The sequence below is a fragment of the Pelodiscus sinensis genome, chromosome 17 (genome assembly GCF_049634645.1).
Source record: "Pelodiscus sinensis isolate JC-2024 chromosome 17, ASM4963464v1, whole genome shotgun sequence".
NCBI lineage: Eukaryota > Metazoa > Chordata > Testudines > Trionychidae > Pelodiscus > Pelodiscus sinensis.
The window spans coordinates 1617134-1645071 of NC_134727.1; the positions used below are offsets into that span (position 1 = coordinate 1617134).

General features: G+C 48.7%; 1 protein-coding gene across 9 annotated transcripts in view; it reads right to left on the reverse strand.

The window, feature by feature from the left end:
* The window catches only part of LOC102444260 (protocadherin alpha-C2), a 175606-nt gene that overhangs the window by 87776 nt on the left and 59892 nt on the right, over nucleotides 1–27938 (reverse strand). Inside the window, exon 1 of one of the 9 annotated variants that reach the window (XM_006135097.4) lies at nucleotides 21925–27903. The exons of 7 other annotated variants lie outside the window; for them this stretch is intronic. In XM_006135097.4, the coding sequence (XP_006135159.2) occupies nucleotides 21925–24291 (2367 nt within the window). In that variant the 5' untranslated portion in view covers nucleotides 24292–27903. Of the gene's footprint in view, nucleotides 1–15593; nucleotides 19818–21924; nucleotides 27904–27938 lie in introns of those variants that run through there. One more of the 9 variants, XM_006135096.4, reaches the window with a different exon arrangement.

Below are 27938 nucleotides of genomic sequence, written 5' to 3' on the forward strand. Positions count from 1 at the left end.
ATTCAGCTGTGCGCACCCATAAACTTCACATCCTTTCAAAATGGAAGAGACAACTTACATTCTTGGATGTTGTTTCTAAAGAGAGCAATACACCCTGTAATTTAACAGCGGTACTTCCCCGGGCAATAGGTCAGGCGAACTAGGTTACTAGAAACCACGTGGCCCTGTGATGTCCTGAATGAAAGCGAAATGAAGCAAACTGCTGAGTTACGATTAGCACCTACCACCTTTTTGCTCAAGCAGAGAAAAGGAACAGAATTAGAATGTCACCTAGGGAGCGACTTATACGGAAATGGCAAATGGGAAAATAGAATCAAGGTTCAAATTTTCATTTAAACCATTTGTCTTGTAATAAACAATGAACAGTATGCGATTCATATTGCTTTTCAAGGGGGCAGAACATGATTTATAACATTCATTTCAGAAGACCTTCATCCACTGCTATCTGTTCAATAGTACAGAAATCATTTACTGCTCACAGTTATTTATATTGTCTGATTTTAGTGATCAGCAACCTACCTCTCCCGGGCATTTCTAACTGCCTTCATACAATGATTTTAATTACAATACACAGTCAAAAACAAAAGTCCATAACTATATTGTAAGGTCAATTTTTCATTTTTATGCATTCCTCCTCATGCCTTTTCCAGACACTTATTGTATATAGCAGCTAATTCCACAGCACAGTAGGAAAGCGCGTTTAACCAAACAGAGCAGCCTTAACAGAAATCAAACTCTGGCCCTGCCAGAAGCGGCTTTCCCCGTCAGTGGAAGTGTCACAATGAATTTACCTACATTCACTGGAATAGACTGAATTGCTAGCAACAAAGGAGAGAGAGTAAAATCTCTGGTAACTAGAACCTGCCTTTTAAAACTGTATTTTAATCCTCCCCTTTCCTGACTTCCCAGCCCCACATTTTTGACATGTTGCAACCTTTGACAACTTAACAGCAAACAAAAAATTGTGACCGCTGGCTGATATTCAGAGGCATGTGCTGACTGATCTGTAGAAAGACAACTTCAATGCCCTGAGCTGTCAAAATGACACTTCATTTATATTAAAATTTGGGATGTGAAACATTATCAATAAACATATCTAACTGTCTCTTGAAGTTACCTGCGTAAAACCAGTCCACACGAGAAATCCACTTCCTAGACACTACAGTACAGTTAAATAATGGACAAATTTCCACCACCCGCTATTGGAAACCCACTGACTGTTACACTTATCTTCATGCCTCCAGCTTCCATCCCAGACACATTTCTCAATCTATTGTATACAGACAAGCCCTAAGATACAACCAGATTTGCTCCAGTCCCACAGACAGAGACAATCACCTACAGAATCTTTACAGAGCATTCCTAAAACTGAAATACCCACTTGGAGAAGTGAAAAAACAAACTGACAGAGCCAAAAAAGTACCCAGACATGAACTACTTCAAGACAGACCCAAAAGAGAAAATAACAGAACTCCACTTGTTATTACTTGTAGTCCACAACTCAGACCCCTCCAGCACATTATACACAATTTACAATCCATCTTGGAAAATGATCCCTCTTTCTCAGAGGCCTTGGGAGAAAAGCCTATTCTCACTTACAGACAACTCCCCAGCCTGAAATGAATTCTTTCCAGTAACCATGCCACACAACCACATCATAAGCATCCAGGAACCCATCCCTGCAACCAAACACGATGCCAACTCTGCCCACATATCTATACTAGCAAATTCATTACTAGAGCTAACACCATAAGCTCCAAAATCAAAAGGTCATTTCACTGCACATCCAGTAATTTATCTATGACAGCAATGCCCCACTGCTATATATATTGGACAAACTGGACAGTCTCTGTGGGAAAGAATCAATGGACAGAAATCAGATATACATATAGGAAACATACAGAAATATATTGGAGAACAGTTTAATCTTCCTAATCACTGTTTAAAAGATCTTCAAGTGGCTGTCTTGTCACTAACCAATTCTACTTGCCAGATACACAGAGAAGCATTGGAATTAGAGTTCATCCACCAATTCAATTCACATGCTAATGGACTCAATCAGGATGAAGGATGGATGGGACACTATCAACTTAACAGTCAATGAAGGTACAAACAGCTCTTTGTGTAGATTCCTATGTCAGGAAGGATACTATCAATTGACTTCGATTCTTATCTGCTTCGTTTTGACTACCCAATCTTCAGAAACTTACTGATTCCCTCTAACTTCCTGTCTCCCACCCCTCTCCCCCCTTCCTCCCGCCACCTTTCTCTCCTATTTATTTTGGGTCTGCACATCCTAAACTCAAAACTCCGGTCACTTGAAGAAGTGGGATGTATCCACAAACGCTCATGATACCATCTACATGTTTTGTTAGTCTATAAAGTGCTACCAGACCATTTGTTGTTTTCTTCTGTACAGACTAACTCTGCTACCCCCTGAAGCTTCTGTGTAAAACTGGAATTTCTCTTGATTTTACCAATCCTATTAATACACTTGAAAATCTCTGTTATATAATGTTAATATCTCTAATGAGACTATATCCTTAATATTGCCTTAGAACTTAAAAACAATCTCACACTGGATATCCACTTCCTCGTTCTCTTCCACACCATCTCTAAGGCAATAGTATTATTCTTCTCCTACACTGACCAATGTATCACCAATGTTTCATATACAATAATGTAAAAGCAGGCTCTTTTCTGGCCAGGCCTCATGCGCATAGCCTTCCTAGCCAAGATTACCTTCCCCTCAAACCAAAAATCCTGCACTATGTGACTTACGATCAGTAAAAAACAGGAGTAAAAAACCAGACAGGTAAGGGTCATGCAAAGTTTGTGCCAGCCAAGAGCCATCTCACCCCCTTTCCTTCCCCCTCAGTCCTGTCACTAGGCAGACAGAATCTGTTAAACCTATCACAGCGAAGCGTGGGAAAGCTCTTGCTCGCTCTATAAAACAGCTTCTCCTCCTGCATCCAGCTGAGGGTTCCCGAAAATTTGGAAGGCAGAACACGAGCCAGGTTCTGAGGGCTGATCACCCGAGGGCCCCCTCCCAGTCACCAAATCAACTGAATCTTCTGCAGAGAGTAACGAATACCAAATATGCTGTTGTCCCTTGTGTGTCTGATAAGTGTGAGTATTGCTGTGTAAAGTTAGTTAGAGGTTTGTTAAATAATAGTGTTAGGAGTAAGTTAGTTAGAAGTTTGTTAAATAGAACTGTTAGGAGTTTAGATACATGTTAGACCTTATGAGTGAAATTAATGTAAATATAACTGTTAAAAATCCCTGGGTGGTTGTTGATAATTACTGGGACTTGGAAAAACCTCAGGGCATTTTCCTCTATTGCACTGCATTTTGTTTACTGTTCCTGTTAACAGTTATTTGGCGCCCACGCCTGTAAAAACTGTTAAATAGAAAGTTATAGTTAAAAGCATTTTAATAAAAGTTAAAAGATATTCAGTACAAGGTTGCCTGTTTCTGCACCTCCCCGGGGCTGGCCACATTCTCAAACCTTCCACTTTACATTGACAAATAACTGTAACAAACACCTTAGTTTCCCACACAAACACTAAGGGTCAGTCTACACAGCAACATTATTTTGAAATAACTAAGTCCACATCTATACAGTAGGCAGTTGTAGACGTCTACACAGCACCTTAAACTCAAAATAAGATGTGCAATTTGCACTACGCGAATTGAGTATCTTATCTCAAATGTATTTAAAAATAACTTATTTTGAAATTTGGCGCATCTACTCAATGCCAAATTTCAAAATAATGCTCTATTTTGAGCCATCCCTTATCCCTCATGAAACGAGATTTACTGGGTTGGTGAAATCGTGTGACCATTATTTCGAAAAATATTTTGAAATAACAGGTGGCTTGTATAGAAACAGGGTAGCTATTTCGGGATACGTCTGGTATCCCAAAATAGCCATGCAGTGTAGACATACCGTAAGTGAGTTTGGGTGTGAAACTGAATATCTTGTGTGTGTTCTCTCCAATATGTTGCACCAATATTACAGTACCTCTATTGTAAACCTTCTCAATGACTCTGTACACAAGAAAAATACTTCTGTTAAACTTTTTTAGAAATAAGCCACAAATCAGGTTCCAATTCAGAATGTTGTATTTTTATTTAATGTAATTGAACATATTTACAACACACTACTTAATGTGACTTCCTGTTTCCTGTAAATGGGATGAGTTCCATTCGGTTCCTCACCACAACACACAGACCCTGACTCAGGATCCAAACTTTGCCCCCTTCCAAATTTTCAAGAATTTCCCGACCATGTCTGAAAAAAATGCTGCTTAATCAGTTCCTGGTTTGTTTTTCCTCTCTGCACTTCTTGCAACATCTTTCATCCCAGGATCTCAAAAGGCCGGACCCAAAGCCTGTTGAATCATAGAATCATAGAATACTAGGACTGGAAGAGACCTTGAGAGGTCATAGAGTTCAGTCCTCTGCCCTCATGGCAGGACCAAATACTGTCTAGACCATCCCTGATATACATTTATCTAACCTACTCTTAAATATCTCCACAGATGGGGATTCCACAACCTCTCTGGGCAATTTATTCCAGTGTTTGACTACCCTGACAGTTAGGAACTTTTTCCTAATGTCCAACCTAAATCTCCCTTGTTGCAGTTTAAGCTCTTTGCTTCTTGTTCTATCCGCAGAGGCCAAGATGAACAAGTTTTCTCCCTCCTCCTTATGACACCATTTTACATACCTGAAAACTGCTATCATGCCCCCCCCCCCCCCCCAGTCTTCTCTTTTCTAAACTAAACAAACCCAGTTCTTTCAGCTTTCCTTCATCGGTCATGTTCTCTAGACCTTTCATCATTCTTGTTGCTCTTCTCTGGAGCCTCTCCAATTTCTCCACATCTTTTTTGAAATGCGGTGCCCACAACTGGACACAATACCCCAACTGAGGCCTAACCAGCGCAGAGTAGAGAGGAAGAATGACTTCTCGTGTCTTGCTCACAACACACCTGTGAATGCAGCCCAGAATCATGTTTGCTTTTTTTGCAACAGCATCACACTGCTGACTCCTATTCAGCTTGTGGTCCACTATGACCCCTACATCCCTTTCTGCCGTACTCCTTCCCAGACAGTCACTTCCCATTCTGTATGTATGATTGTTCCTTCCTAAATGGAGCACTTTGTATTTGTCTTTATTAAACTTCATCCTATTTACCTCAGACCATTTCTCCAATTTGTCCAGGTCATTTTGAATTATGACCCTATCCTCCAGAGCAGTTGCAGCCCCAGCCCCTCCCAGTTTGGTATCATCTGTAAACTTAATAAGTGTACTTTCTATGCCAATATCTAAATCGTTGATGAAGATATTGAACAGAGCCGGTCCCAAAACAGACCCCTGCGGAACCCCACTTGTTATACCTTTCCAGCAGGATTGTGAACCATTAATAACTACTCTCTGAGTACAGTTATCCAGCCAGTTATGCACCCACCTTATAGTAGCCCCATCTAAGTTGTATTTGCCTAGTTTATTGATAAGAATATCATGCGAGACCGTATCAAATGCCTTACTAAAGTCTAGGTATACCACATCCACCCCTTCTCCCTTATCCACAAGACTAGTTATCCTATTACAGAAAGCTATCAGATTGGTTTGACACAATTTGTTCTTTACAAATCCATGCTGGCTGTTCCCGATCACCTTGCCACCTTCCAAGTGTTTACAAATTGAAGGAAATGGAAAGACTCCCACTGATTTCACTTGGCTATAATCAGCCCAAAAATGATTTGCAAAGATAAACAGTCCTCCCAGGAGCCTTGTGAAGATAGTGACATAATCTTACCACAGCTGAGATGCAGTGCTAGAGTGCAAAACAGATAACAGGAGTTTTTCTCCAGGGCCCTGATCACGGGACCTAATTCAAAGTAGGGATGTTAAAAAGGGATCACAGGGGTAACTGTGTAACCACTGAAAATCTCAGCAGTTACACAGTCACATGCACCGTGCACACTGCAGGTTAAAGCAGGGGTGAGGAACCTTTTTAGGTTGGGGGGACGGTGAGAGGGGGAGCCCCGAGCCTCAGGGTGGATCCAGGCAAGCTGGAGGCTGCAACCGGTCCTGGGCCTGAGGTTTCCCACCACTGATTTAAAGATTAGCTTTATATTGCAGAGCCCTCAGCAAAGCCTTCCTGGAAGCAGGGCCACCAGCCCCTGCTGGCCCAGTTCCCAGGGAGGTGGCTATGCTGCTGCAGCAAAGCCTCCTCCACAGGGCTATGTCTACACCCACGGCTTCTTGCGCAAGTACAGTTGTTCTTACACAAGAGTCCGCAGAGCGTCCACACTGCCAGCCCGCTCTTGTGCGAGGAAATTTACAGCACGGCGTGGTGAGAGAGGGCTCCTTGAGCAAGCGCTACGATCTTTTTTATCAGGTGTAAGCTCTCTTGCACAAGAGGGCAGTGTGGACGCTCGGCAGGGATTTCTTGCACAAGAAAGCATCTACACTGCCATAGGCGCTCCTGGGCAAAAGCACAGCTTGCACATGGCAATGTGGACGTTTTCTTGTGCAAGACTTCTTTCACAAGAATCCTTGCACAAGATGTTCTTGCACAAGAAGCCACCAGTGTAGACATAGCCCACAGGGCTCCCAGGGCGGAGGCTTTGCTGCCCTGCCACAGTGAAGCCGCCTCTCCCTGAGGCTGTGTGCAACTGACACCATTAATGGATGAGCATCCATTTATCTATTAAACAGTTAGTCACGTACACTCCAGCATCCCTAGTTCAAAGGGAGACTTTATCCCAAGCATTGATATAATGTGTGGTTGCCACATTCCAGTTTTTAAACACCTTTTATATTACACTTTTGGGAGTACCTTAGGTTTTGAAAAAAAAACCAACTAATTTAAACTCCACACTCAGATGTGTGCAACTTTGACCCTGTACAAAACACTGCATTGGGTGCAACTGCATGGATATAGCTGCACTGCTGTACTGTGCTGGGTAAGTCTTCTAGTACTATAATACACGGAAATGTAAATACAATATTTATATCCCAAATGGTTTATTCAATAATTTTATGGCAAAACAAGGTAAAATGTAGTAATTTTCAGTAATACCATGGTGTGACACGTTTTTATGTTTATGTCTAATTTTGAAAGCAAGTAGTTTTTAAATGAGGTGAAATTTGGGGATACACAAAACAACTCAGACTCCTGGAAGAGGTATAGTCGTCTGAGAGCTATTTTCCTGGGCGTCAGGCAAGAGCTCTCCAGCTGACAGTTAATCCACATCCACCAGAGGTGGTAGCTGTGAGGATACCAAAAGCTCCTACCCAACATAGCACCGGCTACACTGGTGCTTAGGGGTATGGATTTTTCAACCTCTGAGCCACATAATTATTCTGTAGTAATTCTATAGTTTAGACCTGCCCTTATTTTAGCAACCTTTTAATAGCTGTTAGTTTTCCAAAAGGGAGCTAAGATCACTAATCTTTTCCTCTCCAAAGATGCTTATAGAGCGCTTCTTTAGAATCACAGAGTTAAAGGCCAGAAGGGACAATTCGACCACCTAGTCCAGTGGTCTCTAATCTTTTTGAGAATGAGATCACTTTTTGATGTTGGTGCAATCCAAGATCTACTTCAAATATACATACCCTGGCCCCGCCTCCTTCCCACCCCTTCTCCAAGGCCCCACCCCTGATCACTCCATCCTCCCTCTCTTGCCCATCCTCACTCACTTTCATCGGGCTGAGGCAGAGGGCTGGGGGTGCACACTCTGGTCTTGGATTAAGGGATCTGGAGTGTGAGAGGGGCTCTGAGCTGCTCTTGGGGCAGGCGGTTGGGATGTAGGAGGGGGTTCTAGGTGCAGGTTCTGGGATGGAGTTTTGATGCAAGGGTGCTCGAGGGTAGGACGAGGGGTAGGTGCAGGAGGGGGTTCATGACTAGGGTAGGAGTTTGGGATGTGGGCTCCATCTGGGCACTGCTGTTGACTCCTGAGTGCTGGTGCAGTGGGGCTAAGGCAGGCTCACCCTTGCCCTAGCCCTGGATCACTCCCTAAAGCAGCCAGCAAACTCCCTCCATCCCAAACCCTGTTGTGCCCCCTCTCTGCTCTGTGGAGAAAGGATTCAGCATGGGAGAGGGAGCACCCTGACATCAGCTTCCTCTTCTCCTGCCTCTGTCCTGCACAGAAAGCAGGAGGCTCCCGGGGGAGGGGCACCTCCAAGGCAAAGGGCAGGAGATGAGCAGCAGTTGGGGGAGGGGCAGCTGAAGTGCTGGCACTCGATAACCTCTTGGCCAAACTAGTCAGGATCCCCTGTCAGAGGCTCCAAAATCTACCAGTGGATCCAAGTCTACTGGTTGGTGACGACTGCCCTAGTCTGATCACCTGTATAACAGAGACCACCAGCATTCTGAACCCAGGGGGAATGAGAGCCACAGGAGACTGGACCAGTGGTTTTCAAACTTTTTTTTTCATGACCCAGTTGAAGAAAATTGTTGAGGCCCATGACCCAGCATAATTATATCTTAGACCAGAGTGGGGGCTCCAGGGTGGGGCTGCAGGCATGAGGGGTGCAGGGGGTGAAGGCTTTGCCTGAGGGTGTGGGCTCTGAGGTGGGACCAGAGATGAGGGGTTTGGGGTTCAGTATGTAGGCAGGGGCTCTGGGCTGGGAATGGGAGGTGTAAAGTGGATGCAGCCTATGGGACAGGGCCAGGGATGAGGTGCTTAGTGTGCAGTAGACATTTCTGTGTTTGGAGGGGCTCAGGGCTGGGTCAGGGGACTGTTGGGGCACAAGCTTTCCCCGGGGGGCTTCTGGTCAGTGGTGCAGTGAGAAGGCAAGGCCTGTCCTGGCACAGGGGATCACACTGAGGACGTGGGTTTTACCCACAAGTGCTCATGACCCCGTGTATATTTTTATTAGCTTCTACGGTGCCACAGGACCACTCGTTTTTAAAGCCACAGACTAACATATGAATGAATATGAGTCAGCAGTGTGATGCTGTTGCAAAAAAAGCAAACATGATTCTGGGATGCTGTGACGTAGTGGGGGGTACCTTACTGGTTGCTATGCTGGGCAGTGGGTTGTGAGTGACCTCCGTCTGCAGTACGGCCCAGCAGGGCAGGGGATGAGTCATTATGCAGGGGGGCTAAGAACCTGTCTGACGAGTTATCTCCCAGGGAGCGGAACAATGGGAAGAAGGGGAGTGGAGCCCTGGCTGGGGGCAGGGCTGGAGGTGAGTGAATTAGGTTTCTGTCTGGGAAGCAAGGGAGGAGGAGCTAGGGAGGAGGGCTGGGACTGTAGGGTCCAGCCACCCCCCATCTCAAGGGGGGGGGCAGTGAGGTCTCCTAGCCGCAGTTCCTGTAACCAGATTACATCTGTGCTGTATCCTGGAGAAGCAATAAACTCCCTCTATTCTACTGGTGGGTGGAGTCTGTCTGTGCCACTACAGGGGTGCAGGAGATGGGAAAACCCCAATGCGCCGTCAGAGATGCATTAACAGGTGTGTTGTGAGCAAGACACGAGAAGTCATTCTTCCACTCTACTCTGCCCTGGTTAGGCCTCAGTGGGAGTATTGTGTCCAGGTCTGGGCATCACATTTCAAGAAAGATGTGGAGAAATTGGAGAGGGTCCAGAGAAGAGCAACAAGAATGATGAAAGGTCTAGAGAACATGACCTATGAAGGAGGCTGAAAGAACTGGGTTTATTTAGTTTAGAAAAGAGGGGTATGTCTACACTACCACCCTAGTTCGAACTAGGGTGGTAATGTAGGCAACCGGAGTTGCAAATGAAGCGCAGGATTTGAATTTCCCGGGCTTCATTTGCATAAAGCCGGGCACCGCCATTTTTAAATGTCTGCTAGTGCGGACATTTAAAAATGGTGGCGCCCAGCTTTTTGCAAATGAAGCCCGGGAATTTCAAATCCCAGGCTTCATTTGCAACTCCGGTTGCCTACATTACCACCCTAGTTCGAACTAGGGTGGTAGTGTAGACATACCCAAGAAGACTGAGGGGGGACATGATAGCCATTTTCAGGAATCTAAAAAGGTGCCATAAGGAGGAGGGAGAAAACGTGTTCATCTTGGCCTCTGAGGATAGAACAAGAAGCAATGGGCTTAAACTGCAGCAAGGGAGGTTTAGGTTGGACATTAGGAAAAAGTTCCCAACTGTCAGGGTGGTCAAACACTGGAATAAATTGCCCAGGGAAGTTATGGAATCCCCATCTCTGGAGATACTTAAGTGTAGGTTGGATAAATCAGGGATGATCTAGACAGTATTTGGTCCTGCCATGGGGGCAGGGGACTGGACTCGATGACCTCTCGAGGTCCCTTCCAGTCCTAGTATTCTATGATTCTGTGAACATGGCTACTCTTCTGAGAGGTATTGAATGAGGATATTGATATAACAGGCATCACAGAATGAGGCTAATAAATGGGACACAGTCATACTGTGTCCAAACTCCACTGGAAAGACAGAACAGGTTGGTGCTGGTAGCGGGGATGGCACTACATGTGACAGAAAGCATAGACTCAAATGAAGTAAATGTCTTACATGACCCAATCTGAACCATAGAATCTCTATGGCTAATAATGCCATGACTGAATAATAGGACTATGGCAGTAGAGATACACTTCCACCTGAACAGGACAGTGATAGTGACTATGGGATGTTCAGAGAGATAAGGGAGGTGATACAAATTTTAAAAATCAATGATAAAGGAGGGTTTCAACTATCCCAACCACTGCCTGTGTACATGTAACCTCAGGACGGGAGGCAGAGATAAAAAGTTTCTTGACACCTTAAATGGCTGCTTCTTGGAGCAGCTGGTCCTGGAACCCACAAGAGGAGAGGCAATTCTTGATTTAGTCCTAAATGGAGCACAGGATCTGGTCCCAGAGGTGAATATAGCTGAATTATTTTGTAATAATGATTATGACATAATAAAATGTAACATCCCTTTGGAGGACAAAGGGGAAAGTTCACAGCAGCCCGCCATGGAAGTATTTCATTTCAGAAAGGGAAAAACACAAAAATGAAAAAGTTAAACAAACAAAAAATACAGCGCAAAAGTGAAATCCTGTCAAAGATGCTACAATAGAGGCTCAATTTAAAGGAATACCCCAAATTAAAAACCTAGTCAGACCCCTATAAAAGTGCCACGGAGGTTAACAATCAAGTAAAAGAAACAACTGCAGGCAAAAAGGCATCCTTTAAGGTGGCCAGCAGCGCAAGAGGGAAGGGATGGGAACTGCTTCCAGCTGCATGGGAGAAGAGGGGCTGGATGGGATGACCTGGCCCATCTCTTTGCAGCGCCGGTGTGGGGTCGGCGCCCGGGCCGTTCAGGTCCGGATCCAGATCGGGGGCTGCAGACCTGGAGCGCGGTTCTCCGTCCCATGCCCACGTGGGGGCTACAGCAAGCCCGGCGCGTTGCACTGACCCATCGCAGACCCGAACCGGGACACGTTTCCTGGCAGGCAGAGGAGAACCGGAGCCAAGAGCAGAGAAGCGGATCGCACAGGCAGAGCGAGCCCGGCTCTCCAGGGGCAGGTGCTCATCGCTCTCCACGCGAGACCCGCCAGAATGGAAGATGCGGAGGGATCGGACCGGGAATTCCCCTGCCCCTTCCCTCCGGAATCTCTGTAGCTGCCAGTGACCCCCAGCAAAGCGTCCTCGGGCACCGCACCGGGCCGGAAAGCGAAGCTTCGGGCGCGTCGCTACGAACAGCGGAGACCTCCTCCAAGGAGAAGCGCGTAGGCCCCGCAGTCTATGGCCCGTTGGGACAGTGGGATCCTCGGTGCGATCGCCCCGCTCCCCGCAGAAGCCCCGTCCGGCTTTGCAGGAGCTAGGGCTGGAGACTGGCCGGGTCACGGCGCCGGGTGCGCCTTTGACTCAGGGACGTGAACTCGCCGCACCAGTGACGCCTGGGGCGCCAGGTCCCTGCGCGCGGACGCTTCAAACCTTACCAGGCATCTGTCAGCGGAACTGGGGTGGGGGTGTCCCTGGTGTGAGGGGAGTCCCGCCACCCAGAGCTGTGGGGACCAGCGGGGCCCAGGTGCTGCTGAGGATACAGGGGCTGCTCCAGCCGCAGCCTGATTTGCTGCTGTCGCTAGCGCTCGGCGAGTCCATCCCTGGACGCAGAACTCGGAACTGCTCCGGGCGGAGCACAGAGCGAGGGTTCGCTGCTACGAACTCCGGGGCGCGACAAAGTCATTCGACTCTTTCGGGAGGCGCTTTTGTTCAGGATATCTGGCTACCCTGCACAGCCCGAGGGATTCTCCATCGCCAGCTACGGGCTAGTGAACCCTCCGCTCTCCGACTCCCAGGGCTGCTCATTCCTCAGCACTCCGAGCAATAACTCTCCCTGGAGACACACACCAGGCGGGCCTTGCGGGGCTCGTCCAGCCCCAGCTCTCCGGAGAGATCCGCACTCCCGGCATCTCCCAGCTAAGAGCTGAAATAACAAACAGACTCAGAGGCTTCCAGCCAGAACTGAGCATCGGCCCCGGAGCGCCGGATTCCCCGCGGCTCCTTCGGAGCTTCCGTGACGCGAGACGTCTCCGGGATCCTGTGTTTGAAGCGCCACTCCAGGACACAGGCTGCGAAATGTCCTCCGAGCCAGAGTCACTGCAACGAGCGGCGCAGTCCGCCCTGAACGCCCTTCTAGCAACGAGACTGTAGCCTTCCTCCTTGTTTACATCTTCCGGGTACCTGTGCCACCTATGGTCTAAAGGCAGAACTGCACCAGCGAAAGACCGTGCACCAAAGGCTTTTAGTATCAGAGGGGTAACCGTGTTAGTCTGAATCTGCATAAACAATGAGAAGTCCTGTGGCACCTTATAGACTAACAGATTTATAGGAGCATAAGCTTTCGTGGGCAAAGACCCACTTCATGCATCTGACGAAGTGGGTCTTTGCCCACGAAAGCTTATGCTCCTATAAATCTGTTAGTCTACTAGGTGCCACAGGACTTCTTGTTGTTTACAAAGGTTTTTAGCCCACTTCCAAGAGTAGCTGCAAACATGTGTGATTATTTAATTTAGTCATGCAGTGACTACTGTTTCTGCGTCCTAAACAATGACTATTCAGCTTGCACTATTTATCAAAGACAATGCTAATATGTGAAGTAAATGTAAACATCACTATTGCGTTTTGTATTGACTATATGCCAGCTTGCCAAACGCTCAAATACAGCAACCTAGGAATAATCTGTTAATTTGCATAGAAATATAAATCTTTGGCATATTCCTTACTGGCAAAGTAATTGGGGCAATTAAACACACTCAAAGGACAATGGAGACATAGCAATTGTAGCAGAGTGATGATGTTTTTGGGGGTGTATATGAAATTGTATCCATTGTCAAAGGAGGTTACATTCACATTTTAAATAAACAGATAAGGATATTTTTAACACATTCTATTAAAGAAATTCAATCATAAAAGACCTCAGGTAATAGTTCAGAAAAGAAAACAAGCCAGTCGATTCTTAAAACATATAAACGTTTTCTAAAAGTGTGTATCTGAAATAAACATTCTCTACAGCGCTCGGTTCATTTTAGGGATAAGAGTAGGGGGAGGAGACACTTCTGGAACTATGCAAACTCCTTCCCAAATACCGACCCAAATTATTGCCCGTGACGTAATTCACGTGTTAGTTGTCATTAACAAGGCTGCAGACTCGCTGTACGTAATTAAGCCTTATTATCAATAAATATTGGGTAATCCTAAAATAGTCTTCATACAAATGTGTAACATTCTTACTGTGGAGGTGTCAGGCATCCACAGGAGCAGGACTATGGCCCCAGCTTTGGAACAGTGCCTGGGAGAGTGTGCCAGATCGCTTAGGGATCACACTTCCTCCACGTTATGCCGGGCAGTTTCACCACGTGCCTAGGCTGGCTCTCTGGACCTGTAGCACTCCTACTTCTCACCATGAGCTCCGTTCAGCGAGTCCCCTTGAGACACATCTGATGGAGACCTGTACCCCTTCGTATGAATGCACCCCAACAAGCATTTGCCGTCATACTCATACAGCATTGTCAAAACAGCAGTGCTTCTTAGTCAACTGACAGAGCAAAAGAAGTTTTTAGAGTAGCCTTGAGAAAAGAAGGTTAAAGCATAATCCACTCTGGTTAGTTCAGCCAAGCTGTAACGAACCTCATTGTTCAAGCTCTGTTTGTGTTTGTGTGTTGGCTCTATAACTGTATGTCAAATGCTTGCTCCTGGGGGAATGACACAAGCCGGCTCACTTTGAAAGGAATCGTCCAATTAAGTGGCTCATCAAGCAACACTTAACTCACACTGGACTATGGTAGATGCCCACCTACACTGAATGGACTTTCCTGGGATGTTCCCACAGAGGTACAGGTAATGGCCACGGTGGGGTAGGAACAATTCTAAGAGTGGGAGAGCGGACACCCCTTCCCTTACCCCTGTCCAGCCTCTCCAGCTGAGGCCAGGAGCAAAGCCCTGGCCTACAGAGCAGCAGCTGGGACCTGGGGCATGAGGCTCAGACGAAACCTACATCAATCTGTCCTCCCACGATGCCACAAAGCCTTGCTCTCCCCGTGCTCCTATGAACTCACAGCCTCCTGTTCTGTCTCCCTATTCCCCCACCAATCACTCCTCCCCCACCAACCAGTCCCTGCTGGTTTCTCCACCTGTTCCAAGTCTCCCTTCCCAAAATCACCACTGCCCTCTACGTCTCCTGGCCCATGGCCCACACATGCACAATACTTCAAATGCAATGAGGGAATTTCCGTCAAAAATCCCTCGCTGATTAAGAGCTGACCTCATGTACAAATGACACATTTCAGACTTAAATACTGTATTATGGAGATGGTCTTAAGTAACAGACTAATTGTGCTGAGATCAGAGCTAAGGTTCTGTGTTTAAGTGGGACTGAGAAATTAGATGTGTGCATTATGAGTACTTCTGAAAGTGAGTTCGCCGTGGAGCTTATGCATAGGTTTCAGAATGAAGAAATTTATGAAATGCAGATACTGTCGATATATCCATAGTCTAAAAACTAGTGAATCCCTTGATTTTTTTTCCAGTTAATCGTTTGACAGCAATCACCTGAACAACCTAAACTCAACAAGGTGATAAATAGGAAGTCTGGGCTCAAACTACTCTCAGCTTCAATGACAACCCATCGTCAAGTATTGATACTTCCAATTGTAATGACAAATTTCAATAATTTAAGCACTCCCTAAAAGTATCCACATTCTACCAATTACAGGTGCAGACTCTGAATTAGTCACATTTGTTAAATCACAGAATCACATCAAAGAGGGAACCCTCATTTTTTTCCATCACAAAACATGTATCAATTCATGACCATAGAATCAATAATAGATTTCAATATTACATATTAAAGAGCTACATTTAAGAGTCATGCCCCCGAAGAACCTATTCATAACGTTTACTGGGATAATTCCCTACGTCAGTCATGCTTCGTGTGACTCCCTCCCTTCATCTCATACCAAAAAGACAATTTAGACCATTGCCTTTTTGAATCCCACCCAACACGAGGGACTGAAGCAACACGAGAAAATATTCAAATGGTAAATGAATTAATAAACCTCCCTCGTAGTTCTCAAGACTGATTCCAACGACTCACCATTCCAGATGCATTTGTTGTCAGCACTTTCCCGTTCCCTGCCTCGCCATTCTCCGAAGACTGAGGGCAGACGGGGCTGAAAACCATCAGGTCGCTCCGGACGGTGCCTTCCCCGACACACACCAGCCGGCTCTGGCGCTGCGAATAGGACCAACTCCCCGCTTCGCTCGCGCTCGCCCCCGGGCCTTTCCCGGGCCCGCACGTCAGTTCCGGGGCCCCCGGGCAGCGCAGCCCGACGTACAGGACAATCACCAGCACGAACAGCCCGGACACCGAGCAAATGGCGATCATCAGAGACACGTTCATGGAGCCCGTCGGCCCTGCGCTCCCCGCACGCGGCGGCCCCGACTCCCAGGCCACCGCCTGGGCACGCTCCGACAGCGACAGGCTCACGGTGGCGGTCGCGGACAGCGCCGGCTCCCCGTGGTCCCGCACCACGATCACCAGGCTCCGGCTGGGGCCGTCCGCCTCCTCCAAGGCCCGCGCCGTGCTGATCTCCCCGCTGTACACACCCACGCGGAAAGGCCCCGCCGCCCGCGGCTCCTGCAGCTCGTAGCGCAGCCAGGCGTTGTAGCCGGAATCCGCGTCCACCGCTCGCACCTTGCCCACCACGTGCCCGGCGCCGGCCGACAGCGGCACCAGCTCGGGCCCCAGCGCGCCGCGCCCGGACCCAGGCGGGGACACCACGGGCGCGTTGTCATTGGCATCCAGCACGAAGAGCTGCACGCTCACGTTCCCGCACAAGGCCGGCAGCCCCGCGTCCCTCGCGCTCACCTCGAACTGCAGCACCTGCAGCTCCTCGTAGTCCAGGGGCTGCAGGGCGGACACCTGCCCGCTCTCCGAGTGCACCGAGATGTAGCTGGACAGGGGCCGCTCGCCCACGCGCCTCTCCACCGCCCAGTAGCTCACCCGCCCGTTCGCCCCCAAGTCCGGGTCCCAGGCCGACACGCTCAGCACAGGGGCCCCGGCCGGGTTGTTCTCCCGCACGAACACCGTGTACACGGCCTGCGGGAACGCGGGCGCGTTGTCGTTCACGTCCGACAGCGGCACCACCAGCCGCCTGCTGGCCCACAGAGGCGGGGCCCCTTGGTCCCTGGCCCGCACCACGACCTCGTATTCAGCCACGCGCTCCCGATCCAGCGCCTCCGCCACCACCAGCGAGTGGTAATTCTTAAAGGTGGACACGAGGCGGAAGGGCAGGCCCGGCCCGATGGAGCAGCTGACTTTGCCGTTGTCTCCCGAGTCCCGGTCCGAGACGCTCAGGAGAGCCACCACTGTCCCCGGGGGGGCGTCCTCCGGCACCGGCAGCGACAGGGAAGTCACCGCCAGCTCGGGGGCGTGGTCGTTCACGTCCAGCACTTCCACCAGCACTTTGCAGTGTCCCGCCAGTGGGGGATTCCCTTTATCCGTAGCCTGAACCCAAATTTCATATAAATTTATGTCTTCGAAGTCCAATTCTCTGTTCACACTGATCTCCCCTGTTTCTGGAGAGAGGCGAAACGCGGCTCTTTCTCTGGGAGTTCCAAGGCTGCGTATCGAATATATGATTTCTTTATTACTTCCTTCATCGATGTCTGTGGCATTGAGTTTAATTACTAACGTCCCATTAGCTGCATTTTCTAGCAGTTGGATTTTATAGACGGGCTGGTTAAACACCGGCGCGTTGTCATTCACGTCCCGCACCGAGATCACCAGCTGCGCTGTGCCCATCAGCTCCGGCTTGCCGCCGTCGGTGGCCGTGAGCAGTAAACGGTGCTCGGGGGTTTGCTCCCTGTCCAGGGGTTTCTTTAACACCAGCACTAAAGATTCAGTGTGTCCGTCATTCCTCTGCAAGTCTAGGCTGAAATGTTCATTGGGGCTCAGTGTGTAGCTGAGCAGCGAGTTTGTGCCAATATCTGCGTCAGACGCGCCCTCTAGCGGGAACCGCGAGTCGGGAGGTCTCGATTCAGCAATGATCAAAAATTGCTCATCTACACGGAACGCCGGGGCGTTGTCATTGATGTCCCGTATCTCCACCTCCACGGGGAACAGCCGCAGCGGTTTGTCCACTAGCACCTCCAGGTCCAGGGCGCACCGGGGGCTCGGCCCGCACAGCTCTTCCCGGTCCAGCCGCGACTTCACCAGCAACGCGCCGCTCTGCGCATTTACCTCGAAACAGTCTCTGCCGCCCTTGGCCACCGCCCGCAACCGCCGAGACACCAGCTCCGCCACCTCCAGACCCACGTCCTGGGCCAGGCGGCCCACGAGCGTGCCGGGCTCGGCTTCCTCCGGCACGGAATAATGGAGCTGGCCGCCGCCCGCCGCCCAGGCCGCCTGGAGCAGAACCCAGCGCAGCAGCTGCCCCGCGCCCAGCGCCTCTCGCCGCGGACCGGCCATGGCGGTCTGGTCAGAAATCAGCGTTGTCACGAAGCGAACGAGGAGTCCACTGTGAGGGTCTCAACAGTTTCAGTGAAGCCAGTCCCGTTATATCCGGGAACTCGGCAGACGCGCTAAGAGGCGGGATTCTCAGGGCTTCTGAGGGAGGAGCTGTGTTCGTCCTGTTTAAATGTCTTCTGAGCCGACAGCGACACCGTGTGCCTCAGACCTTTGCGAAGCGAATATCTTCCAAGCCGTGTCCTCTGGCATCCGGGGGTTGGTTTATCTCCGCATCCTCCCCCTTGCGCTTGGCCCGCCGAGCTATCAGAGAAGTGTCCGGCCGATCCTGGTACGTCCTTCCGTGGTCATGAACGGAGTTCCTACGTGGCGACACACAGAAATGGTCTAAACTTGCCCCTGTAGCTGAATCACCGGTTTCTCACCTGCCAGAGGGGTTAAATATTTTATCATCACTGATTATTTCACCGCTGGATCCTGCGTTACTTCCTGATGTTCTCCCCTGGACACAGGCGCCTGCTCCTGAATATCTCTGCCTCTGTTACGCAGACACACAGCTCTGGGTATCTCCGACTCCGACACACGCCCACAGCGGTGAAAGCACGTAGGGGTTTGAGAGGGAAGATTTCAAACATCAGGAAATACCAAACTCTTCTCCTGCGTGAGCACTCTGGTATGGCGTTACATTATTACTTTATGACATCGGTGGCTGGTTTGGGCGGGTTTCTTCTAACTACCTAGCTCAGGTTGAAATTCTAAGCACTGTTTTATTTGGGGAGCTTAAATTACTTACATTGTGCATTGCCCTTGTGTTTACATCAGTGCAGGGGATCCATGGAGTTCAGTGAGTAATGGGGGCTGTTGAACACTTTTTATTCTTATGTTACGGGTTGCCCTTTGCCTTATCGGCAGATTAGTATTCTCCACAAAGCGCGAAGCCGATTTCTTCGTGATTTCTCTTCATCTACTTTGCAACCTTTTCAATTAGAGAAGAAACCAATCTAATTATGTAACCAAATACTGTGTTTGAATGCACGTGCATGAAGACAGTTATTGGTATGTAGGAAACGTGAAACTTAACATTTCCTGACTTCTGAAACTTCCTTTTGCAATTTACTCTTCTTCAACGTTGTTTTAATAGAATTTCCTACATTTTTAAAAAATACACGTGATAAAACAAATAATGCCCATTGTCTTGTAGGCAGAAATGAAATGCCTTGGCCTGTACAGTATATGCGTTCTGTAAATCCAGGATTTTTCTGGACCCTGCCTCACACAATACCCAGGTTAACTGAACATATATAACCAGGTATGGCCACACGGTCATCATGTACCTTGCTTCAAAGTTCACATGGGAATAGGTAGTGCTCCTTCACAGCCCGATCTTTATCGGCACACATTTTTCGCAGGTCACATTACACAAACCTTTGCATAATGAATGTGAAGTTGTGTGTATCTTTTTTACACACTCATACAGTCAGTAGAACATGAGTGATACCAGATACTAAAACAGAATGCATCCGGTACATGTACACAAATGCAGAATCCCTGCAGAACATCAGGCGATCACTCAAAAGAAAGCCACCGCTGTATTCCCCAAGGTGTTACCTCTCAAAACAGCTTCAACAGATCACTGAAAAGAAAATCTGACCACCCTCCTCAAGTTTAAAGTTTTTACAGGCCTCTTATTTAGGCACTGGAGTTGTTTTCAGTTGTTTGCCAGGATGGGTAAGGAATGGTGTTCCTGGCCTCTGTTTGTCAGAGGGTGGAGATGGGTGGCAGGAGAGTGATGGCTTGATCATTACCTATTTGGTTCACTCCCTCTGGGCCATCTGTCATTGGCCACTGTTGGCAGACAGGATACTGGGCTAGATGGACCTTTGGTCTGACCCAGTATGGCAGTTCTTATAGTCTTAAATGTAATATTTTAGAAGGAAAATAATACATTTTACTTTTTGCTACTTATATACAATAATTTGTACTCTCTCTTAAACACTGCTTTCTTTGGAGACAAAACCTGCAATTCAGTTAACAGATTAAGTAGAATTATAGGCAACTGGAAAAGATCCTTAAGAACACAAATATTATGGCAATTTTCCTAAAGATGTTTCTAAATTATTTTCTGTATTTATAATAATTTTTGGGAAGTATCTAATAAACTGGTAACACATACCCCCGGGGGGAAAGTATTCTTTAGATTATGCTATGATACTAGAACCAGAGGCAAAGACAATATATAAAGCTACTAGATTTACCTGGTGTTGCTCAGGTCCTTAACTCAAATACATTTTGTTTCCCTTCTTTTAAATCACTGTTCTGGGGGCAAAGCTGGGGATGAGCGGTTCAGAATGCAGGTTGTGCCTGTGAGAGAGAACAACCCCAGCCCTCACACAGCAGCGTGGGTCAGGTGAGAAGTGCTTGTCCATGGCTTACAGCAGGCACAGCCAGGGGAAGAGTGCATGTCTCCCTGGCAAGGGAACAGACAGATACACACAAACTGTCTGAAATACTGTAGATAGCTGGCCCTTTCAACACCCCTGCCCGCTGCTGCCCAATGGGGTTATAGATGTCCTGGTGCCCATCTCTGGCCCCGATTCCCCTTGTGGTCATTCTACAGTAGATGTGTCCCTCCAAATAGACCCCTCCCTTTCCATTTTATGAGAACCAATATAATTTCAGGCACATCCCCTTGTTCTGGCACAACCAGGAAGTTGAATACCAAATTTGGTGGTCCTCACTCTTACCATTTAGGAGGAGTTTTTGAACAAAAGGACTTCATGAATTCATCCGTTCATCTGACTGACAGACTCACAAATGCATAGACAGATACACTTAGGTATTCTTCACTAATATGTTTCCACTAGTATCCTGACAGCAATCAATAATACATTAAACACACAAAATTTTAAAAATATGGTTATGTAACTACATTAATTTGGATCCTTGATTAAATGCCCTTTAGTTTTGTAGGAGATTTCATATACCAAAGGGCTTTAGGTTGTTAGTCAAAAAAAGAAAAGAAAAGAACTTGACAGTTTTTTGAAAACACTTCCGAATTGCATTGAAAATACAACAAACAAGAGGTAATGAGCAGAAGAAAAATTATAATGGACAAGTGGAATCACGGAAAGATGCTGCTTTAGGTAAGACACAACACTGGCAATCAGGAAGATAAATTCACTTCCTTCTCTGGTTTTCAATTCCACCCACAAAAAGAAGGGCACAATTACAGATAACTGGCATAGTGAGGAGTCATTCAGAGCTAGCACCTAGACTGTTCACAAGTCATGTGCCACTTCAAAACAATTCTGAAGGCTCAGGACTCATTCACAAGGGGTTTTCGGTGGGAATCAAGTATTGTATTGGGCGTGTGCAGCCCCCCTCTTACCCTAATGTTTTTAAAAGTTCTGACTTCTCCAGAAGGATCCAGAAGCCATTAAACCACTGCAGTGACTGATCTTCACGGTGCCACCATCGTCCATAGAAACTGTCAGACAAGAGACATCTACCAAACCATCTCTAACAAGAAAGGCTACAGGAAGTAACTCTTGGCGGAACACTCCCCAGGTAAAGAACACGGCTGCTACCACCGGTTCATGGCTATGTATTTCTTTCGTTTCCAATGGAATTAGAAGCTAGCTCTACTCTTAGAAAGCGCAGAGATCCAGATACCACTATAACTGTGCGGGTACATTATTCCATCCCTTGGCCTGTATCCATTCTAAACGATACATTTCGAATTACATTGCAACGCTACTAAAACCCACTTTCGTTTTAGCATCGCGACCTGAAATATTCCCTTCTGCAAAGTTGAATCGTTATTCATTATTCGGCGGTAACAAAATTATTTTACACAAACATAACTCCTTAGGAATTGCTACAAACTACTTAAAACATGGATCCTCCTCAGTGAGACCTGGGGCCAATACATCGTGAAGGGAAATAACATTTAACGAACCGTGCAGCATTGACTGGGCGCCATCTCCTGTTGCTTCTTCTCTTTCTCCGCGCCGCTCGGGCAGACGGGGCTGAAAACCATCAGGTCGCTCCGGACGGTGCCTTCCCCGACACACACCAGCCGGCTCTGGCGTTGCGAATAGGACCAACTCCCCGCTTCGCTCGCGCTCGCCCCCGGGCCTTTCCCGGGCCCGCACGTCACTTCCGGGGCCCCCGGGCAGCGCAGCCCGACGTACAGGACAATCACCAGCACGAACAGCCCGGACACCGAGCAAATGGCGATCATCAGAGACACGTTCATGGCGCCCGCCGGCCCTGCGCTCCCCGCACGCGGCGGCCCCGACTCCCAGGCCACCGCCTGGGCACGCTCCACCAGCGACAGGCTCACGGTGGCGGTCGCGGACAGCGCCGGCTCCCCGTGGTCCCGCACCACGATCACCAGGCTCCGGCTGGGGCCGTCCGCCTCCTCCAAGGCCCGCGCCGTGCTGATCTCCCCGCTGTACACACCCACGCGGAAAGGCCCCGCCGCCCGCGGCTCCTGCAGCTCGTAGCGCAGCCAGGCGTTGTAGCCGGAATCCGCGTCCACCGCTCGCACCTTGCCCACCACGTGCCCGGCGCCGGCCGACAGCGGCACCAGCTCGGGCCCCAACGCGCCGCGCTCGGACCCAGGCGGGGACACCACGGGCGCGTTGTCATTGGCATCCAGCACGAAGAGCTGCACGCTCACGTTCCCGCACAAGGCCGGCAGCCCCGCGTCCCTCGCGCTCACCTCGAACTGCAGCACCTGCAGCTCCTCGTAGTCCAGGGGCTGCAGGGCGGACACCTGCCCGCTCTCCGAGTGCACCGAGATGTAGCTGGACAGGGGCCGCTCGCCCACGCGCCTCTCCACCGCCCAGTAGCTCACCCGCCCGTTCGCCCCCAAGTCCGGGTCCCAGGCCGACACGCTCAGCACAGGGGCCCCGGCCGGGTTGTTCTCCCGCACGAACACCGTGTACACGGCCTGCGGGAACGCGGGCGCGTTGTCGTTCACGTCCGACAGCGGCACCACCAGCCGCCTGCTGGCCCACAGAGGCGGGGCCCCTTGGTCCCTGGCCCGCACCACGACCTCGTATTCAGCCACGCGCTCCCGATCCAGCGCCTCCGCCACCACCAGCGAGTGGTAATTCTTAAAGGTGGACACGAGGCGGAAGGGCAGGCCCGGCCCGATGGAGCAGCTGACTTTGCCGTTGTCTCCCGAGTCCCGGTCCGAGACGCTCAGGAGAGCCACCACTGTCCCCGGGGGGGCGTCCTCCGGCACCGGCAGCGACAGGGAAGTCACCGCCAGCTCGGGGGCGTGGTCGTTCACGTCTACAACTTGCAACTGAATGCTGCAATACCCTGACAATGGGAAATGACCTTTATCTTTGGCTTCAACTTGAATGTCATACGCATTGTTTTTTTCGAAATCCAAAAGGCCTTTGACTCTGACCTCTCCCGTATTTGGATCTAGACTTAACACATCTCTTCCAGTGGCAGGAACAACGCTGGTTAAAAAATATGAAACATCCTTATTACTTCCTTCATCCAGATCCGTGGCGTTGAGTTTAATGAGTAAGGTTCCATTGGCCGCGTTTTCAAACATCCGAATCTTATAGATCGACTGGTTAAACACCGGCGCGTTGTCATTGGCGTCCAGCACCGATATCACCAGCTGCGCTGTGCCCGTCAGCTCCGGTTGGCCCCCGTCGGTGGCCGTGAGCAGTAAACGGTGCTCGGGAGTTTGTTCCCTGTCCAGCGGTTTCTTTAGCACCAGCTCTAGCGATTTCTTGTTTTCATCACTTGATTTAACATTGAGTGTGAAGTGTTCATTGGGGCTCAGTGTGTAGCTGAGCAGCGAGTTTGTGCCAATATCTGCATCGGACGCGCCCTCTAGCGGGAACCGCGAGTCGGGAGGTCTCGATTCCGCAATACTCAGAATCTTTTCATTCACCGCGAACGCCGGGGCGTTGTCATTGATGTCCCGTATCTCCACCTCCACGGGGAACAGCCGCAGCGGTTTGTCCACTAGCACCTCCAGGTCCAGGGCGCACCGGGGGCTCGGCCCGCACAGCTCTTCCCGGTCCAGCCGCGACTTCACCAGCAACGCGCCGCTCTGCGCATTTACCTCGAAACAGTCTCTGCCGCCCTTGGCCACCGCCCGCAACCGCCGAGACACCAGCTCCGCCACCTCCAGACCCACGTCCTGGGCCAGGCGGCCCACGAGCGTGCCGGGCTCGGCTTCCTCCGGCACGGAATAATGGAGCTGGCCGCCGCCCGCCGCCCAGGCCGCCTGGAGCAGAACCCAGCGCAGCAGCTGCCCTGCGCCCAGCGCCTCTCGCCGCAGGACCATGGCGGACTTGGGGCGAGGCCGGTGCGTGAATCCTTTTACTGAAGGAAGAGCACAATCCGCTGCATAAGGAGGATCCGGGACCTTGGGACGCCGTTTAATTCACCCACTTCAGGCACATCCGGGAGCCTCCTGACGCGCTGCCAGGCAGGGTTGGCAGGGTTCGGGGGGGGGAGGAGCTGTGTGTTTCTTTCTTTCCGAAACGTCTCGCTAGCCGATAGTGACACCTTGTGACTGAACGTGTAAGTACAACTGCCAATCCCCCCTCCCTGTTTCTCAATCTAACAACCGTTTTTCCTTATCCAGAAATGGTTTTTAGATTTTAAAAGCGTAAAAGACTACCAATTGTCATGAGCTTTCGTGGGCACAGCCCACTTCTTCAGGTGTCAGGAGTGTTGGAAGTCCAGAACCAATTTTACTAACCCATATACTATAGCGCCCCCTCTGTTGCAGTAGTTCTTTTTATCCTTAGCCTGTTACTTCAAAAAACGTCTTCCATTTTCTCCTAGTTTTATGTACAGTGAATAGTTTGCAAATTTGGTAAATATTGTCTCTGTATTTGAATTTGTAAGAGTGAAATTCCTTTTCCAAATTACCAGTGACACTATGAATGTATTATCCCTCACCTCCTCCCATGCATTGGCAAAAGACACACACATTTACCCAATCATGGTTGCTAATAATCATATTCCCTCCTTTTTATAAAGGCAAATTGTTAGTGGCTTGAAACATAAAATATAATAAGCTTTACTGGAAGTAGAAAATATCTTCCTGACATCTCAACTACGAACTCGCGTATTGAATTTGTAGCTCATATATTCATGCCATGGTAGGTCTAATGAAAGATACAGACCCCTTGGTCAAAATGCCCTGCTTGCAGCTGTCTCCCACTGAAACCAGGACACTGTTGAGTCAAGAGTCTCCTTTGATCTCAGCTGGCGTGGCATCATAGCAGGAGAAAGGGCCGGACAATCTCTGAGGTACTCTGGGGCCATTTGGGACCTGGTGGATTAGAACCAGTATTTTCAATTGAATTCAGGAGCGACCTGTTCACTAACTACCACAAAAGAGTAGGGGTGTAGTAGGGTCTGTGCTAGACGTGTCTCTTAATAATCAAGTGTAGCAATTTTGTATTAGTTGAAGTTTCCTGTTTTTCCCCAAGTAATCAAAGCTCAGGATGTTTAATTATTTTGTGTAACATCTCCATGTATAAGATAGACAGAAAGCAAAGGCTGAAGTAAGTGATCAAGTTGCATCATGGGAAAAGTTAACATGGGTTTCTAAAGGCTCTGAACTAGACTTCAATTGGAATATTGTGTCCAGTTCTAGGCACCACATTTCAAGAAAGATGTGGAGAAATTGGAGAGGGTCCAGAGAAGAGCAACAAAAATGATTAAAGGTCTAGAGAACATGACCTATGAGGGAAGACTAAAGGAAGAGAGAAGACTGAGGGGGGCACGATAGCAAGGTTCAAGTTCCTAAGTGGGTGTTACAAGGAGGAGGGAGAAAAATGTTCTCCTTAACCTCTGAGGATAGGACAAGAAGCTTAATTGGAAAGAAGCTTAATTTGCAGCGAGGGCAGTTTAGGTTGTGTGACAACGCGTCGGGATTTTCCCATCTCCTGCACCCCCGAAATGGCATGAACAGACTTCACCAGCCAGTAGAATGGAGGTTGTTTATTGTTCCTCCAGCACAGCGCAGCACAGATGTAATCTGGTTACAGGAACTGGGGCTAAGAGGCCTCAGTGCCCCCCTTGAGACAGGGGAGTCCCAGCTCCCTCCCCCGCTCCTTCTTCCCTGCCTTCCAGCCAGGAACTAACTAACTCTCTTCCAGCCCTGCCCCCCAGCCAGGGCAGCATTCCACCTTCCTTTGTTCCTCTCCATGGGGGGTGTCTGGTTCAACAAGTTTGGCATTACCTTTGCATAGTGAGGTTTTCCCTGCTGGGTCTTGCTCCAGACAGCAGGGGTCACCACAGCCCAGCAAGTACCCCCATTACGTCACAGGTTGGGCATTCGGAAAAGCTTCCTAACTGTCAGGAGGGTTAAACACTGGAATAAATTGCCTAGGAAGATCATGGAATCTCCATCATTGGAGATATTTAAGAGCTGGTTAGACAGACATCTATCAGGGATGATCTAGATCAGGGGTCAGCAACCTTTCCAAAGTGATATGTCAAGATTTAATCTTCCTGCCCTGGGCCACGCCACTTTCCTGGGAGGAGGGACGGGCTCTCTCCACCTCATGCCCCACTTGGTGTCCTGCCATGGGCTGTGCTCCGGCTTTTCCTGTAGGGAGGGAAGGAGCAGCACGTGCACTTCCCCGCAAGCCGAATCCAGCATGGAGCCTCGATGCCTCTCCCCCAACCCACAGGAAGCCAGCACTGGCTCCAATCTTTCAGGGCGCACAACGATGGATCACCAGCATGGCTCCCTGTTGCGGGGGAGGCAAGAGAGAACCCATTCATTGTGCATGCCACCAACAAACATCTTGTGTGCCACTTATGGAACGCATGCTGTATGTTGCCCACTCCGATCTAGATGGTGTTTGATCCTATCGGGAGGGCAGGGGACTGGACTCGATGACCTCTTGAGGTCCCTTCCAGTTCTAGTGTTCTGTGATTCTAAGATTCTCTGAGTCCCTTGTTTAATATTTAACGACCTGGAAGAAAATGAAAGCAATTCAGGTATCAAAATCTGTAGATGACACAAACTTATTTATGTTAGTTGGGAGCAGAGAAGATAATTAGGCACTTCGGAGAGATCTCAGGAAGCTAGAGGAGTGGACAACAAGATGGAAAATTAAATTGAATGTAAAGAAATGCAAAGTAAAGCATATTGGAAGGGATCTTATCAAGTTCTAAATGAACTGTGTCAGCCCAAGACAAGGAGTTAAGTGCTACTGTAGACAGCGTAACTAAAACCTGTGTTCAGAGTTCAGCTGCTGTCAAAAAGTCAACAAGATGTTAGTCTGAATCAAGAATGGGAAAGAGAATAATATGGGGAAATACTCTACATCTTTATGTAAATCAGTGGTGTGACCTCAGCTGGATACTGTATGTTGCACTAGCCACTTGACCTCAAAACAATATATTGCACAAGTGAAAAAGTTCAGAGAACAGTGAGGACGCTGGTCCAGGGCCCAGAAAAGGTCTTATGCTCAGAAAGACAGAAAAGACTGGGATTGCTTGTCTAAGAAAGGAGATGAAAAAGTATATAAAATAAGTGGTCTAAAAAAAGGAGCCTGAGTTCTTGCTTTCTCATAGTACAAGAGCAAGAGGACATCATATTCAATTGAAGGGTAGGAAATTCAAAACTAATGCAAGGAAATGATTTTGCAAACAATGTGCCATTAGACTGGGAACCTGTTGTCACAGAAAATCCTTGAGACCAAGAACTTACAAGATTCATAATGAAACTGGATATTTATATTGCTATTAAGAATAGCCAGAATTATCATAATTAATGTTACAAGGTGTCTGGAAGAGCTATTAATCCATTTGCTTCAGGGTTTAAATCAATCTCTAATTATTCAGATATCTCAATGAGACCTAAAGGTGAGGCAGAAAAACCCACCTCTGGATGTTGTGGGCTTCACAGTCCTTCCTCTAAAGCATCTGTTACTGGCTACTGTCAGAAGCAGGATGCTGGAC